Below are 17,653 nucleotides of genomic sequence, written 5' to 3' on the forward strand. Positions count from 1 at the left end.
GCAGCTTATTCCCGGGGAGGACGCGAGTAAAGGATCCGCAGTCCCTCGAGACAGGCCCTCACGCTGTCCTTGGAGAGGAGCCCGCCTGCGTCACTGGCTGGAAGACCCGCTCCTCTCTGGCGGGAAGACACATGGTGGGAACGTGAGGGGGTGGGGTCTGACCAGCGCCTCTGGGCCAATCGCCGGTCGGGAGACATGCAGCCAATGACAGAATTGCATGATGCTCTGGAGGCGGGGCTTCGCTGAGGAGCTGTGGCGTCATAGGTCACTGGGCGGGTTATGGGCGTGTCTCACGGCACCGACTGGGGCGGAGCGGCGGGAGCTGGAGCAGTCTGCGCAGAGATGGCGGCTGCTGTGGGAACTGGGACAGCCGCTGCCCCGACGCCAGTGACCGGCGCGGAGGGCGCCTGCTCAGTGCACTGGTTCCGCAAAGGGCTGAGGCTCCACGACAATCCAGCGTTGCTGGCAGCCGTGCGCGGGGCGCGCTGTGTGCGCTGCGTGTACATCCTCGACCCGTGGTTCGCGGCTTCGTCCTCCGTGGGGATCAACCGCTGGAGGTGAGGAGCCGGCTGCTGTCGGGCGGAAGGTCGAGTCAGTCCCTTCCGCTGATGAAACGGGCGGGGTGCCTGGGTAGTAATTCAACCTCGTGCCCTCCTTGGGCCAAGGCGCCACCTGTGACACAGCGCTTTCTGCATTGTCACCCTTGGGCCCCACGACATGCCTAGGATGAAGAGAACAGAGACGTGGTCCCCACCGTACAGATGGGACCCCTGAGTCCCGCAGGCGCAGAGTGGACCTGCTCAGAGACCGGCAGCCAATGAGTGGCCCAGCGGGGACTTCCTGGGGTGGGTTCTAAGGAACTTGCACAGGGAGAGTCGTTTTTTGGTTTGACAGCAGGAAAAGGTTTCTGCTAGCCAGGCAGGCGCTTATGCCGCTGAGCTAAATCCCCAGCCCACTCTGCTAGCCTTCTTTAAAAGAGGAGTTCATTGCTGGGCTCCTGGAGGTCATCCATAAACCACTGGTTTATTTGATCCTTTCACCCATCCTGGCTTCCTCCACCCTGAGTTGGGCCTCTGGAGATGTCTAGAGACCCTGCTTAGCCATTACTAAGGCCTTCTCCCTGTTTTATAGGTAAAGATCCCAAGGGCATCTTCAGCTAGAGGCACTTTTTATCCTGAGTGCCAGAGCACTACTTAACTCATTTTAGAGAATCCCTTCAGCCACTATGATCTTACTAGAAAAAAATTTTAAAAGGAACCTAAATGTTACTGTCTTCTGCTTCCTCTCATGAGCTGATTTTAGAAGACAACTGAGTCTTTATAGATTAATTTTATGAATTGATGTGATAAGGGTTAGGAGGAGGAAAGCCAGGTATCAAGGATCTCTTTGGTGGCTATCAAGAGGTGAAATCCTTTTCCAGGACTGCGGAAAGGATTAACAGGTAGCTGGTACATTTTCTCTATAACTGTATTCAAAACAGAGTTTTGATACATAGTGTACCCATGAGTATTTACGACCCTACAGCAGTGGCTTGGTTTGTTTGTACTATAGTGAGAGGTGTTTGCACATGGTCTTGTTGCCCAGAGAGGCAGGATTTTTTCCCCCAGGAAACAGTGGCTCTCAGGCCTCCATTCTTTTTTCTCCAAGGTATGTGCCCTGCTAAGAGACTTGAGTGCTCCTAGCAGTATGTCTATTAAATGCCCTCTCCTGCCCCACTTCTACAGAGGGAACAACTAAAGATAGTCCTGTGGAGAGCTTGCCCACACTGTTTTCAGTCTGCTCTATTGCTCTGACCTGCTCCAGTTTCTATAGATAGGAGGTTGTTGGGTTGACAACCTCAAATTAGCATCTCTAGTGTAGACATTAAACCAGGTCTCAGACTTTGTCCCCCTCTGTTTGGCAGTGTGCCAACCACAGCCAGCCTAAATAAAATCCAGCTTTCTGTTTGTCTCACTGTTGTGAATGCTACATTTCTTTTACTGGGTTTTGGGACACTACAGAGAACTGCCTACTCCTTTGTGGCAGTGGAGATTAAAAAGCAACAACAAAAACTCTGTTGCTGATTAAACTCCAATTTTACTAGGAATTGTGTTTATCGAATTTTTGCGGGTCACCTTTTTGTGGTTGTGCTTTTCGGGAAGTGAAGGAGACAAGGAATGTAGCAGCCCTGGTGCCTGAGTTAAATTCCAAGTCAGGGCCGTGCAGGAATGCACACATTAATCTAGTGACTATTTAATAAGTTCCTAATACCTGCCAGACAGTGCTAAGGTGCTGTAAAGGAGGAGGTGTATGTCTGTGTTCCCAAAATTACCAGAGCCTTTTTTTTTAATAGAGAAAGACATCTAAATAACCATAATTTAGTAGAACTAAGTGTTGTGAACAATGAAACAGGGAGAAGGACTAGAGCAATGGCAGTCAGTGTTGGCTTGGGAGTCCCCTAAGGGTCTTTAAAGGTGGCAAGTCCCCCACCCCTGTCCTTACTGACTTGTTCTGGCCTTGACATTCGGGTTTCTAATGAACTCATTACAACAAAGCCTGAGAAGCACAGACCTCGCCAGGCAACCCGGGAAGTATGTTGCTGCAGCGCCTTGGCAGGAAGTCTAATTAGTGCTGGCATCCCGGAGAAAGAGGTGAAAAAACAGGAAACAGATCGAGTTTGGTAACCACGCGTGGGCCTGGCAACAGATACACCACTACCAGCCCCGCCATTCTTGCTCCCAAATGGATTGAAGGCAGGGCGGCCTTCTGTTTTGTGCCCAGGGTTGGCAGTAGGGAGGCGCGCTGGTGCCAGCTGACTGTACCTCTGCATAATTATGGTATGTGTAATCTTCCGTGGGCTCTTTCTGGATCCAGGGAGTGGTCTAGGAGAACTGTGCTGCGTAACATCCTAGCTCTCAACTGCTTGAGGTGCTCTGCCTGAAAAGCACCTCCAGGGAAGGTGGGGGTCCCTCTGTAAGAAGTGCAGGGAATCCAGATCTGTCTTTGTTACCCTCCTGCATTTCCTAACTCCCACACAGCATTTTTCTGCAGATGGAATTAAATGAAAATAACCATGGGTGGCCCTCTAAAGGAGGACAGAGAAAAGCAGCTGAGAGGAATGCACATTCACTGGGTTGGAGGGGCCAGCAGTAGTTGTGGTAGGAAATCTGTGAGCTCATTGGAATTAGGAATGTTCTCCACGCACTGATGAGCCCTTCACCCTTTTCTCCACCCCCACCTTTCTCACATTTGCTGCCTCTGCAAAGAGGCTCTATAGCAAGAGCGAGCAGAAACAAAAGGATATGAGGAGCTTCTGGATTCTAAAATGGGTTCTCAAAATAGACCTTTACAGATTTTAATTACCTTTTCCCCAATTGTAACCAGGACAGATGTTGGCAGCGATTCTCCTCACACTGTATTAAAATCATTTTGTCCCTGGCTTTATGCTGCATGTCTTGCAAGAGCTCCTGAGAAAGAGGGAGCTGTAGAAATAAAATGTGCTGTCTCAGCCCGTGTCTCCCAGAATTTGTAAATGAGGTAAACTGGGAACTCTTCAGATGCCTGGTGAGAATGAGCCTGTCTCTTCCCAAATGCTGGGAGTTAAACTCCCAGCACTGGGCTGTTGAAGGGGGTGGGTCTTCCCTGGAACTTGGGCAGCGAGAAATTGAGGACAGTAGTCTCCTGCTGGGGAGATTCTATTTCTTGGAAGCATTTATCTGGTATCCAGGAATAGTGCTTTACTGTTCTACTACCAAGGACATGTGTCTGTTTGCCCAGGAGGGATGAAACCTCCATCTTTGTCTGAGTTGAGGAGAGGATATATTCTGAATAGTATTTAGAATTTAGTCTGTGCCATGAATTGGGTTTTAATTTTCCTTTCCATGAGGCTAATGTTCTCTTGATGATTTAGCGGAAGTTAATTTATCCGTTTATCCAATGTAACCAGGCTGTGCCAGGCAGCGGTATATTATGGTTAGATAACCTCGGCTGGAAGCGGAGGGACTTGGTCAGAGACGGTCTAGACCCCACAGAAGAACTCACTGTTTATTGTCCTCCCTCCCCCCATTAACAGCAAATAAAGTCTGTCTCAGAAATCCACCATCTACACAGCGGTGTTCCCTGGTAAAGTACTGAACCAGAGGATCTGCCTGTTTTATTCCAAAGGGCTAGCCGGCTGGAGTCCCTGAATTCAGAGTCGTCTGTATTTTTGGAAATCCCAGTTTGGTTTTCTCCAGTCTGGCTGCCTCTGGCTCCCGGAGACTTACATAATGTAATTCGGTTGCACGTGTTGTCTGATCCAGAGGGTGAGCTTGGACTGCTCCCACAGGACCGTGCGCTCGGAATTGGGGCCATGTGAGCTCAGCTTAGAATTGTCAGGGGTGAGGTGCCAGACCTCAGCACCATGCCTCCAGTGCCCATGTCCTTTGGACATCCCCCGACTGGAACAGACAGAAGCCAGCGTGTATAGAGGAGGAGGGCTCTGAGGCACAGCGCGGCTGAGTGAAAGAATGTGCACCCCTGCTCCTGGAAAGCTTTGCCCAGTAGCTGCCCTGCTCCAGTCCCTCTGACTGTCACCTGGCAGACCTGAAAAGTCGTGGGATAGTGGGCCGCCAGGAGCCGCTCTGTCTCCTGCTTGTTGCTTTCTTCCTGGGAGCCCGGCAGAGCCCTCTCTTCCCAGGGCTTATGCCAGGGTAGTTGAAAATCACAGAGCATTTCCCTAGGGCAAGAGGCAGAAAACCAGGATCTCAGAGAGAGGAGAGAGAAAAAGCAAGCAAGAGAGTGCACAGTAGAAACATGTGAAGCAAGGACAAAAGCCAGAAGCAAAGTCCATTTCAGAAATGTACAAATGAATCACCAGGTGATCTTGTAAATGCAGGCTCAAGGTCTGGGATGGAACCTGAGGTTCTGTGTTCACAGCCAGCTTCGAGCCTCAGACCACACTGCGGGGACCACACTGGCCTTTGGGTTGGCTGTGCTGCTCCCTAATGGGTGAGCCCTGGATAGCATGGCTCCTTGCTGCCTGCACAGAGACAGTGGATCCTGGTGCCCAAGAATGAACACACTGGCTAGGTGTGGTAGTGCATGTCTTAATCCCTGCACTCAGGAAGCTGAGGCTGGAGTATCACCATGGGTTCCTGGCCAGCCTGAACTACATAGCAAGACCCTGTCTCAAAAACAACAACAACCAAAAAACCCCACTGACCCAGACAGATCACCTGGGGACAAAGTCTGGTGATGTGCAAGTTGTTTACTCTCTCTGTGCATCAGTTAGCTCATCTGTAAAGTGGGAATAAAAATAGTACCACTTTACAGTGCTGTTTGAGAACTGAACAAGAACGTACGCAGAATGGTGCCTGTTGTACTTTGAATGCTTATTAAATGCTGTTGCCAGTATTGAATTGCTGGGTTCGGAACTGGGCCTTTGATCCTTCCTGTCCTAGCTGTAGACATCTCTGTCAGAGTGACAAGGCCTCTCTTATGTGTACTAAGAGAAGAGCAGAGAAGCTAAATAAGGCCTAAAAATAAAGCTCCTTGGAGGCAGATTGCAGCATGTTCCAGAACCTAGATTTCGTGTGCATTTGAGCCTTACTTATGGCTTCAAATCAGAGTCTGGTGCAGCCTGCTGGACTGCATGACAGGACATTTTAGGGAGGCTCAGCTGCAGGAATCTGCCCAAAAGTTGTGGAATTCAGATCACCACTTGTCCCTAGGCTTCTACCTGATGCTGGTTTCAGGTGACAGACTTTTCATGGGCCTCTTATTGTCCTTCTGGGAGGAGTAATAAGACCTAGAAAAAGGCAGTGTCACATAAATGGTTAGCATCGCTGTCACATAAATGGTTAGCATTCAGTGGGTGTCAAGTTCTCAAAGGAGGAATTCACAGAGGCGGAGCTTCCAGTTTGCACACAGACACATTCACCTGTCAGTCTCCCATCATTCACCCTGCTTGCTGTGTATGGCTAACATGATGCTTTGACCCGGGCTGGGGATTTAGCTCAGCGGCATAAGCACCTGCCTTGGCAAGCAGGCGGTCGTGAGTTCGATCCTTGGTACCGATAAAAATGAAAAAGACAAAAAAAAAAAAAAAAAAGTGATGCTTTGACCCCAGTCCAGGGCTCAGCTCATGCTGGAATGTGGGCCTGCCACTTTGGTCATGGGATTGTGCCTTATTGCACACGTCAGGGGCAGCGGCCGTGGCTGGTTCTGGTTACAGCCTGGGCACTGTCACTGCTCGAAAAGCCACCAGGGGTCAGGGACTATGATGTGCTGCAGAGGAGGTACAGGGTTTCGTTGCACTGGAAATAAAATCAGATGACTCTTGTTGTTGACAGAGTTGAAGGATGCTGGGGAGAGGCCAAGCTAGATAGCAGGCTCCTCAGAGGACCCGTGACAAGGCAGGGTGCCCTGTCAAGACATAGCCCTGAGGAAGAGCAGCAGAATGTCAGCATGTGAGGCTTGCATCCATCATGGCACTGGATCCCAAGCTCAGGGCTGCAAGTCTCACTCTGGAGTGCACCGGCGTGGCACTGGAAGTCTAAAAATGCAGCACAGAGAAGGAAACACAGAGTCCGACCGACCTGGTACGGACTCTGACACTTAATAAAGCTGTGATCTTAGATCAATAACCCCGGACTTTCTCAGTTTCCTCATCTATACAATGGGGAAAGTACAGTTTGCTTCAAACTGCATTTAGGAATTAAATGAGGAAATGCACTTAAACAGCATGACAGATGTAATCAGATTGATAATCTGAGGAGAGAAGCAGAGGAAGACACTTCTTACTGTGCACCACACTTTTGTCCTTGGGGTTTTGAAACACATGAATAGTTACCTGGTTAAAATGTTAATTTAAAAATATCTACCGGAGGTACTCAGCAAAGGTTAATTTCCTGTCCTTTCTCCTGGTGATCCCGCTCTCCTGCAGGGGCTCCTGAATATCCATCATGTCCTCCCACCCCAAACCCAGCATGTTTGGTACTAAGTCCCTTGTCCCTCCTTGATGAGAACTCAGCAGTGAGTCTCCTGCCGAACAGAGCCCTGGGCCTGAGGCCCTAGCCCAGGCCGTGTGTCACTGTAGTGTTGGAACGCGCAGCCCAAAAAGCCTGAATGCAGACAGGCAAGGGAGTCTCCAGCCCAGGCAGGCAGGACTTTGGTTCTGTTCCTCTACGGATGGCACCTGATTTTTTCCACGGCATGATGTCACAGACTTTTTGAAGGTGGCTTTCTCATCCATTTTCTCATCTTGTTTTCACACTAAGGCAGATGGTTGCATACCTCCCAAGAGGCCGAGAGCCCAGAGGACGCTTGTGTCTGATCACTCACTCGGAAGCAGAGCAGGAAGGGCGGCTCCTGTTTCTCCCCCTAGTTCTTTGTGCCACACTGGGCTGAACGTTTTTCTCACGTTACTTGATGTTCTTCTCATAGCAGTTCTGAGTACTAACGTGTCAGCATCTTTGTAGGTCGTGGCATAATTCCTTACTGCAGAGGAGAAAACAGGCCACAGTGGTGCAGGCACTACCCCAGTCACGTGACCAGGAGGCAGCAAGGCCAGGATTCCCTCCAGGCCACGCTGACCCACTGTTTCGTCCCTCCTGGCTGGGACCTAGGCGCCCTGCTTAGCACAAAGTGGGCCAGTTGCCTGTGTTATACGACCACTCATAAGGCCTGTGTGGACCCTGCAGGTTTCTGCTGCAATCTCTGGAGGACCTGGACACGAGTTTAAGGAAACTTAACTCCCGCCTGTTTGTGGTCCGGGGACAGCCAGCGGATGTGTTCCCAAGGCTATTCAAGGTCAGTGTGCGGGCCGCGAAGATGGGGAGCCGCTGCTCCTGGGTTTGCCTGCAGGCGCAGTGAGATGCTGCTGTCACTGAGGACATGGAAATGGCAGGGCTGCTGGGGCCATCAGATGCTAGGGAAGTGGGAAGCAGAGGCGGCCCATGAGCTCGCAGGCAGGGTGGAAAGTGTGTTAGGGAAAAACTTGTGCAAGGCCAGCGTCTTGTTGGAGAGCTCCCAGCTCAGTCCAGACACGCGATGCAGTCATTCATTCCACTCGGGAGCCCTTTAGATGTTTTCCTTAGATGGCTTCCTGAAATGTTTTCTTAGCTCAGGCCACTAAGATGTAATAGGGCTCCCGCGATGCCAGGACTTGCAGGGTGGGGTTTCCTGTCTAGTCAGGGCTATTTCCTGTCTTACTTTTCATGGCTTCCAGGGGTAAAAGTCACCTTTCCAAGGGAGCCTCCCTATTTCTTCCCAGTGATAAAATCTTCACCAGGATGCCATATAGACTTCTGTGTGTCCTTTGGGAATGGCAGCCCATTCGTTCCCAGTCCTTTCAAAAGCATGTTTTGAGGCCAAAGAGAAACAAGTACTCATAGGCAGAGGCAGAAGAAGCCTGATGTAATCATTCACTTCTCTTCCCCATCCCCACGGTTATCCATGCACAGACAAACCACTCAATAACTAATAACCACCCTCACCCACCGGGGACTGGGCCAGCACTATGAGTCCAGAGCTCACATGCACTCACCCACCCAGCAGCAGTTCTGGGCGGCAGCACGGCTCCCCCTGTTTTATGGGTGAGGAACAGTTATGGTCATAAAGCTCGTAAGTCACTGATGCAGAGCTGTGTCCTCACCCACCTTACCACAGAAGATATTCACTGGGCTGGGGTGTAGCTCAGTGGCAGATTGCTTGCCTGGCAGCCCTCTACCTGGGATTGATCTTCAGCACAAAAGGGGGAAAATATGGACTTTCTTATCCCTCTGCATTGCTCCTCTCTTCCCTAGCACCTCAGAAGCCAACCCAGTTACAGCTAAGATAGCAGACCACTCACTCAGTCAGCCAGCCAGTGGGTATTTATTGAGCTTCTACTATGTGCTAGGCCCCATACCAGGTAGCAGATAGTGATGATGAGTGATGCAGCATGGTTTCTGCTCTGGGTTCCCACAGTGATGGAAACCAGGCAGGTAATGGGCAACCTCAATGCCCTATGATACATGCTCTGTTGGAAACAGGACGTGGCTCAGGAGAATCGAAAGAAGGAATGAGGGTATTAATACTCACAGGGGCATGTACGTAGTGGTATAGTCTACATGGTCCTGTAAGCGTAGTACCTGGGCTGCAGGAAGAGCTTGGTAAACGTGTAGTGCTTCCTTCCGTGGGTGGGGGATTGTTCGCCTGCTGAGGACCCACTCCCCCTAAGCAGGGCTGTGTCAGGACCAGGTCAGCCTGGCCATGCCTGGGACACTTGCTCTCTAGGTCAGAGCCTTGAGCGACCACGACTGGGCTGTGTTCGTCTCCCTGCTAGCTGCCCGTCAGGCTCTCAGGACGTGTCCCTGTAGCCTTTCACTCTTTCGCTGGGCCGGCTTTCCCTGGTGTTGCTGTGAGGCCTGGGCATCCCTACCAGAAGTGACTCAAGACTGAAGAACGCCCCTCAAGCTTCCGGCTCCTCTGCTCTAATTTCTCCTAACTGGGGCTAATGCTCGCTCCTGCATCCCAAGCCAGAGAGCTGGAGCTTGTTAGCTCTGTTTGCTCCTGGCCTCGGCAGCGTTGCTGTGGAAACAGTGAAGACACTTCACATAGCATGAGTTTGCCAAGAAAACTAGGCCACCAGTTTGCAGGCTATGAGGAGTCCTGGGAAAGGCTTGCCGAGCAGATGGGAGCGGCAGTCCTGTCCCCTCCTGCCTCCACTGTGAGTCCCTGCCTCTTTCTGGATGACGGGCTCCCCCGGGGGCCCTGTATTTATAGCTTCCTGGGGTGTTCTCCTACCCTGGGGGTACGGCAGGTGCACAGGGCTCCCCGCTCTCCTGACGACATCACTGCGGTGCCACTCGCCTTGCGGCCTGCTTCCTCACACTTCCTCAGCCTCAGTGCTCGTCACTTTAATCAGCATCCCTTGTGTGTCCGCAGCCGTTCTTCTGGGGCCAGACGCTGGCTCTGTCTGCTCCCAGAAAGGAGGTCCTGCCCAGCAGCCCCACGTCCCCACACAGCACTGGCCGTGACAGAGTCTCTCCCTGCAGGAATGGGGGGTGACCCGCCTGACCTTTGAGTATGACTCCGAGCCCTTTGGGAAGGAGCGAGATGCAGCCATCATGAAGATGGCCAAGGAGGCTGGTGTGGAAGTGGTGACCGAGAATTCTCATACCCTATACGACCTGGACAGGTGAGGAGTGGGTCAGGTAACCCATCATGAGCAGAGCTCCGGCAGGTTTGGCACAGGTCCACTGGCTCCTAGGGTAAGGCATTTTCTAAAGCTGGGGCCTCTAGAGCAGGTCACGAGAGCATATAACCTGACTGGGCAGCAAGGAGGCTGATTAGACCAGCGCATGGGAGGTTGAGGGACCCTTCTTTTTTTTTTTTTTTTTTTGTCTTTTTCCTTTTTATCGGTACCAGGGATCGAACTCACGACCACCTGCTTGCAAGGCAAGCACTTATGCCGCTGAGCTAAATCCCCAGCCCCAACCCTTCTTAAGATCTTCATAAATCTGCTCCTCACTCAGCTGCTGCTGCTCCTGTGGGGCACTTTGTGCACCCCACTTTTGTCATGCTGTCAGTGCTGCCCTCTGTCCTAGACAGATCCCTGGTCTTGTAGGTCTAGCATCTATACCAAGGGTGAGCCCCCGCGCCCTGCGGCCCACACGCACGCGCACACACACATACACACACACACCCATTCTCTGGGTGTACAGGCCATGCATCTCGATGTCACTCTGGGGCTCTAGAGATCTCTGCAGGGACCTGGTAAGGAGAGAGCAACTGCCTGCCAGTGACAGACCTCTGTGCCTCCTCCCCTTTTTCCTCCTGCTACTGCCAAGCTGGCAGCCACCACTGGTCCCTGCCCCCTCTCTGCAACTGGGCCGCCCGCCAGGAGCCGGGTCACACAGCTGCGCACGTGAGCCTGGCCTCAGAAGGAGAGGCGGTGCAGAGCTCTTCCTCCAGACACGTGCCTGGGTGGGGGACTGCAGAGCAGCGCCAGCCGAGTACCTTGGCTCACAGAGGACCAGCAGAGAGCAGACAGGGAACAATGCACCCGCCAGCCAGGCCTAGCATAAGCTGCTGCTTGTCCAGCCGGAGCCCGGGAATCTGGCTGCAAACTGTTCCACTTTATCCTAGTACGAACAGCCTCCATTCTCATCCTGACCTCCCATATCCACTTTTTCTTCTTGCATGAGTCCAGTTAGTTCACCCACTCGTGGAAAACACTTTGCAGACCACAGTGCTATTTAGGTGTCAGTTGTTGCAGTTCCCCCCCCCCCCCGCCAACCTCCCCATTCTAACAAGCAGGGCCATCAGCAGGTGGCTCTTCTAGAAAGGAACACGTTCGAAGCTCTCCACACACTTCTCCAAGGCTCTTGCTGGGGAGAGAGGGCCATAATGTGGTCAGATTGGCCAAAGACCGAGAAGGCCAGGGGGACTTTCCTGTGGCTGGAGAGACACGGTCAGTCTCTGTCTTTAGGTGGCTCCTGAGGACCCTGCTTTGGCCCTGCCTCCACGCAGGCCCCTGCTCCAGCTCCTTGGGCTTCATTTTCCTCCTTGGTAAAGTGGAGATGCAGCCCCCATCCCCCTCTTCCCCACTTGGATGGGACCTATGAACGGACGAGGAGAGCTACCCCCAAAGCCTTCAGAGCAGAGTTGGGGCTCTTTTGGGTGGGCAGGGACTCAGAACAAAGGGCCTTGGGAGTGATGCCAGGTGTGCTTTGGGTCCCCAGGATCATCGAGCTGAACGGGCAGAAGCCGCCTCTTACTTACAAGCGCTTTCAGGCCATCATCAGCCGCATGGAGCTGCCCAAGAAGCCCGTGGGCGCGGTGAGCAGCCAGCAGATGGAGAGCTGCCGAGCGGAGATCCAGGAGAACCACGACGACACCTACGGCGTGCCCTCCCTGGAGGAGCTGGGTGCGTGCGCCTTCCCAAGCCCTATTCGGGTTTCCTTCTCTGTCAAATTAGTGCATGTTATAGGTTTGAAAACTACAGAGCGACAGAGTGGAAATAACCCCCGTCCTCCCACCTCACCCCCATAACCACGTTAGTTTTGGAATGTATCTTTCCAGTCTTACTGCTGTGCGTACTCGTGCAGTCTTCTGTTTTGGCTCCTGCCACTTTGGTGTTCTCCCCTCAGACTGTACAGGTGCTCTCTGATCGGGCACCAGTGGCTTCTCAGTACAGGGTGACCAGCACTGTCTCTGCATACTGACTCTGTCCCCCATCCCCCGCCGTCTCTGGATCTGAACAGAGTTAACATTTCTGACCTGGGAACCACACTCACTGCCTGCTCATCCGAAAGGGCAAGAAGTCCTGGATTGTTCCCACCTGCACGGAATAATGAGGGCCTGGGAGAGGGAGGGCAAGGGAAACAGGAGAAAATAGTGACAGCTAGGAGAGAACAGAGATGACCTAGAAAATCTGTTGGTTTCAGTAGCACCAAGAACAGGAACTGTGGTTCCATTCTCACAGAGTGTAAGGAGAAGGTCAGTGTGTCTGCACTATGAGGGAGCTGAAGTGGCCTGACCTCCAGGCCCATGACTGGCTCCTCCTCTTATAGGGTTCCCCACTGAAGGACTTGGCCCTGCTGTCTGGCAAGGAGGGGAGACAGAAGCCCTGGCCCGTCTGGATAAGCACTTGGAACGGAAGGTATGAGCCTTAGAACTGCAGGCGCTGGTGCCTGTGCAGCAGGGGGTACGGTGCAGGCTGTGTCCCGTGGTGCCTCTTAGCGCCAGCTGGTTGGAAGGTGAAAAACTCCTCCCAGTGGTAAAAATAGCAGCCACAGCAGCAGGAGCAAAAGCAGCTACCATGTAGAGGCCTGCCCTCCTGCTGGTCACGGGGAGGTGCATTTCTGGGTTAAACACCTGCTTGCATTATTGCCTTTAATCGTTCCAGTAACCCTGCCAGGTAGGTGTTAGGTACCTCATTTTGTAGGTTAGGGAAGTGAAGCTCAGCAAGGTGGAATGACTAGCCTGAGGTCACATAGTTGTTAAGTGGAGGGTGCAGCACTGGCCTGTTGGGTGGAAAGCTGCCACCAGACTGCCTTCCTTATACAGTATCTGTAGGTGGACTCACCGTACTAAGGGTATCTGTTCACAGAAGTCTGTAAATTAATTATGCTGTGTTGATGGGCCCCCCACCTTCTGCTGGGTCCCCTCCAGGGCTTTGGCTTCCATTTGCTTGGACCCAAAGAGCAGATTTCCCCTTCTCTTGGTGTGAGAAGGAAAGAGGTGCTGGCCTGGAGGCGCCTCCCAGCCTGTGACTGGGGGCAGCTGACCTCGAGCTGTTGGTTGTTAGTGCCCTGCCCCAAAAGCTGGCGCTAGAGTCACAGTTTCTTCTGTTGCTGCTGGGAGGGCAAAGCATTGGCCTGGCAGCCAGAGGACAGCAGAGCTGGAAGCGGCCCCCCCAGGCTGGAAACATGAGTCCAAGGGCCGTGAGAGGCCCAGCTTTCCCTTGTCAAGAGCTTTCCCCTGCAATTCCTGGGCTCGGTTTGGAAACACAAGTTGGGGCAGAGGGGCAGAGGGTGGAGATGACAAATGGAATGGCGGAGTAAAAGGTTAAAAATGAAAAGAGCTGATCTGTGTCCTCATGGGTTGTAGTTTTTGTCACCTTAAAGGCATTTTATAGAGGACTCCCCTCAGATCACCAAGTCAGGAGTTAATTGTGCCCATACACCTGGAGAGCCTCTTCTGTCATGGGGCCTTAAGTCATGGACCCGTTCTGGCCCAGGAGTGGCTGGAGGAGATACTGTGTCCTGCACACCGGGAGAACAGAGGTGCTAGGTGGATGACAGCTGAACCTGCCTAGGTTTGTTTTAACTATTTCAGTCTCCAGGTCTGCTGTGAGCAGCTGCTCACACCAGGATATCCTGGCTGCTCCAAAGACTGCCAAACGTGACAGGAGTGGAATCCATCTCCAGAGTCTACTGGAGATGGTGACGTTAAACGTGGCTGATAGATGCCCTTGGGGTTAGGAAAGGAGCAAGAGGATCATAGCAGTCAGTTCTTGTCTGCAGCTGGCTTTTGAGAAAGGGAGCTTTTTAACACACACAACCTGGGGTCTAAAGGGAAGCTTTCAGGTGTAGCTGGGCCAGGAGTCCAAAGAATGTTGTCGGAAGGCACCTGCATCTCTCGGCTCCGCTTTCCTCTGTCTTAGTCCCTTCTCAGACAGACTTTCCTTGAGCAGTGGCAAAGATGGCCACAAGCTTGTCATTCATCTGTCTGGCAACACCAGAGGAAGATGCATACCTCTTTCCCACAAGCTTCAGGAAAAGCACCAAGTAGTGTTTCCATTGGCCTGGCCTGGGCGTATGACTTTCCCTGACTCGTCAGTGTGGCTGGGATCGGTTGCTTCCCTGGCACGTTGGGGGTGGCCTTAGTGCAACTGAGGCAGGTTGGTTCTTCTTAGGAAAATAGACGCTCTTACCAAAAAGGGCAGGGGGGAGCGGGCAACTGTAGGATCCTTACCTCTGGGTCACACACAGTAGATGAGGCCAAGCACCTTGCCGTGAAGCTCTTCGGATTATATACTGCAGCCCCCAGGGGTGGCACACTATGCATTAATGACCACCGGCATCACAGACAGAGACATGCGGGCTGTGTGTGCCCAGTTGGCTTCCCAAAGGGTCAGGCCCACGTCCAGTCCAGCCTCTGCTATGAACTACCTATGTGCAGGCCAGCACAGGACAGAGGGACTCACTGACCTGCACCGTGAATGTCCAGTCAGCATGTCCAGCCTGGGAACCTCCTCCAGTTCACTGGTCTGGGTTTTTCCACAGAAAAATACAAAGGAGAAGACAGGTCACTGTGACATAGCACCAAACTTAGAGGAGAGGCTTAGAGGAGAGGTTTATTTGGGCAGCTCGGCAGAGGGGCCTACGGAGAAGAGCCGCTCATGCCGTAGCACCAGGAAGCAGACAGAGGAGGAGAAGAGAGGAAGAGACCCCAGGGACCCCACCTCCACCAGCAAGTCAGCTTTAGCCCCCTGGTCCAGCACCTTCGAGAAGCCCTGTGAGCCCATGAGGCCCTCGGGACAGTCTCCATTTAAACAATTAAAATAAATTTAACCTTTAAGTTGTTTCAATACCAGTACTAAAGTGTAGCATATAGGGCTGCATGTAAACATTTCAGGTGGGTCTAGAAGCCATTGTAAAAGTCCAGGGAGTCACTGATCAGGGAAGCAGGCGATGGTTCTGGAATGTTGGGCAAAGTCCTATTTCTTGAACTTTAGTGGTGGTTGCATGGGTGTTGGCCTTGAAAGAACTCATTAAGCCTCATGTTGGGGTGGATTTCTGTCTGTGTTTCATTTAAAATAAAAAGATAGAAACGATTTGAGGTTGGGCGTTGGGGTAGCCTAGCTGTGCTGACAGACACCCAGTGTCTGTGCCTTTGCCTCTGTGGGGACCAGAAGGAAGCCGCAGCAAACCAGGTGGGGGGGGGGGGACGGGACAGGCTCCAGCTGCAGGGCGCACAGAGCAGAGCGGGGTGCAGAGGGAGCTGCTGCGAGAGGCAGAGCTGAGAGTGGGTTTTTCTGAGCTAAGTGAGCTGTTTCCAGATTTGGGCCTCTGTGCTAAGAGCAACAGGATCACTTTGGTCCCAGCTGGAACATGGAAGAAGGGGCCTAAACGCAGGGGGGCCAGTCAAGGGCTGTCACATTATCTACATGCAGGCTTAGCTTGGACCACGATGATCACACTGGAGAATGTGCTAGAGCCTCTGGTGGCACACACCTGTAATCCCAGCACTTGGGAGGCTGAGGCAGCAGGATCTCCACCAGTTGAGGCTAGCCTACATTATGTCGTGAGTGCCAGGCCAATCTGAACTACACAGCGAGACCCTGTCTCAAAAAAAAAAAAAAAAAAAAAAAGAAAGTTGGGAAGAGGAAGCTGAGCTATGAAAGGCTCAGAACAGCCAGCAGCTAGGAGACAGCCAGGGGAGTGTGGAATCGCTGAGGGCCAAGGAACGGAGGAAACGAGACCTGGGCAGGCGGTGCAGTGCTGCTGGGAGAGCCAAACATGCAAGGACAGAAACATATGAGGGCTGCCAGGCAGCACCAACACATAGCAGCTGGCAAAGGCCGGAGCCAGGGGCTAGGAAGTGGAGGAGGAGGGGATGGAGGGCGCATCTGTGAAGGAGGAAAGGAGGCCCACATACCGGCAGGCAGTCCTTTGTTCTTGGTTTCATTTAGTTTGGTTTGCAAAAAGGAACAATTAGATCCCCTTTCCACCGTTCTGGGAGGGGAGCTATGGAGAAGGAGGGCCAGTGGGCAAGTGAGAGGAAGAAGAGGGAGGAGGAGGAGAAGCAGGAGAGGCTGCAGATTCAGCTGTCCCCACCTACTGTCTCTGTGCCCGCCCGCAGCAGAGGGAAGGGTGGCGTCTGGGGAGCGTGGAGGGGAGCCTGGGAGTGTGAAAGGTGTGCAGGGTGTCAGGAGGTGAGAAGGGGGAAGAGGCTGGAATCCAGGTCAGCAGCCCACCCTCGACAGGGAGAGCCAGGGAGCCCTGAGCTTCCTTTCCCCAGCCAGGGAGCTGCGGAGGGCGATGAGAGCGCCTGGGACCCGAGGCAGGAAAGCAGAGCGCAACGCGGGGCAACTGATGGGAAAACAGGATCAGTGACATTAGCTGGCCAAGGGCCCCAGAATAAATGACTCTGTCTGTCCCCAGCAATGGCTCGGGAGTGCCCTGCTTCCCCGGCCACGGCCGAACAATGATGAGAAATTGCTTCTTGAACGAGGAGCAGCCGCGGCAGCCTCGTTCGGAGCAGGAGCAGAGCGAGGAGCGCTTCTATCCTGTAAAGCAGGAGGCTGTCTCTTCCTTCTAGATAATTACAGCTTGTTCAGTGCCTCCAGAATTCTTTCATATCTCATTTAATCCCCCGAGGTGGGAAATTTTGTCCTTATTTAATAGATAAGTAGCTGAGGGACTGAGTAACTCATTCCCATGAACCAATTTCTTTTTTTTTTTTTTTTTTTTTTTTGGTCTTTTTCCTTTTTATCGGTACTGGGGTTCGAACTCACAACTGCTTGCTTGCAAGGCAGGGGCTTATGCTGCTGAGCTAAATCTCCAGGCCCTAATTTCTTTTCTTTTGAGGGGCGAGTGGGTGGTACTAGGGATTGAGCCCTGTTCTTCTCACTGGGCTTCATGCCCAGCCCTTTTTATTTTTTATTTTAATGTCTTGAGGCAGTCTTGCTAAATTGCCTGGGTTAGGTTAGAACTTGCAGTCCTGTCTGCCTCAGCCTCCCAGAGCGCACCACTACACCTGGCCTCAGACCACAGATGAAGTAGATTCTCAAGCCAGAGCGCGGGCCCCGAGTCCACCTAGTGGTTCCATATCAGCTCAAAGCATGAAGCAGCGGTAGTCTCAGTGTTCAAGTCCTGACCCTGGGGTTTGCTGCCCCTTGGCCAAAGCCTTAGCCCCCAGGAGCCTCAGGCCTTTCCTTTGGTCATCTTCTCCCTCTCCTGCAGGCCTGGGTTGCCAACTATGAGAGACCCCGGATGAACGCCAACTCCCTGCTGGCCAGCCCCACAGGCCTCAGCCCCTACCTGCGCTTCGGCTGTCTCTCCTGCCGGCTCTTCTACTACCGCCTGTGGGACCTGTATAAAAAGGTGAGCTAGAGGGCCACATGCCCTCCCATTTCTGGCCAGGTGGGCCAGGCGCACTGGGCCCTCAGTCACCCAGCAGAAGGCCTTTCCCTAGGCCT

At 52.8% G+C, this 17,653-nt stretch overlaps 1 protein-coding gene across 1 annotated transcript in view; it reads left to right on the forward strand.

Moving 5' to 3' along the window:
* The first annotated feature begins 306 nt into the window (after positions 1-306).
* Cry2 (cryptochrome circadian regulator 2) overlaps positions 307-17,653 on the forward strand; it is a 31,086-nt gene continuing 13,739 nt past the window's right edge. The window contains exons 1-6 of the mRNA XM_003465141.5: positions 307-557; positions 7,662-7,770; positions 9,999-10,141; positions 11,688-11,872; positions 12,519-12,607; positions 17,418-17,558. Of these exons, the coding sequence (XP_003465189.1) occupies positions 343-557; positions 7,662-7,770; positions 9,999-10,141; positions 11,688-11,872; positions 12,519-12,607; positions 17,418-17,558 (882 nt within the window). The 5' untranslated portion in view covers positions 307-342. The remainder of the gene's footprint in view (positions 558-7,661; positions 7,771-9,998; positions 10,142-11,687; positions 11,873-12,518; positions 12,608-17,417; positions 17,559-17,653) is intronic.

Source organism: Cavia porcellus, unplaced genomic scaffold (genome assembly GCF_034190915.1).
Source record: "Cavia porcellus strain 051 isolate PalLab524CR breed Dunkin Hartley unplaced genomic scaffold, mCavPor4.1 scaffold_17, whole genome shotgun sequence".
Classification (NCBI taxonomy): domain Eukaryota; kingdom Metazoa; phylum Chordata; class Mammalia; order Rodentia; family Caviidae; genus Cavia; species Cavia porcellus.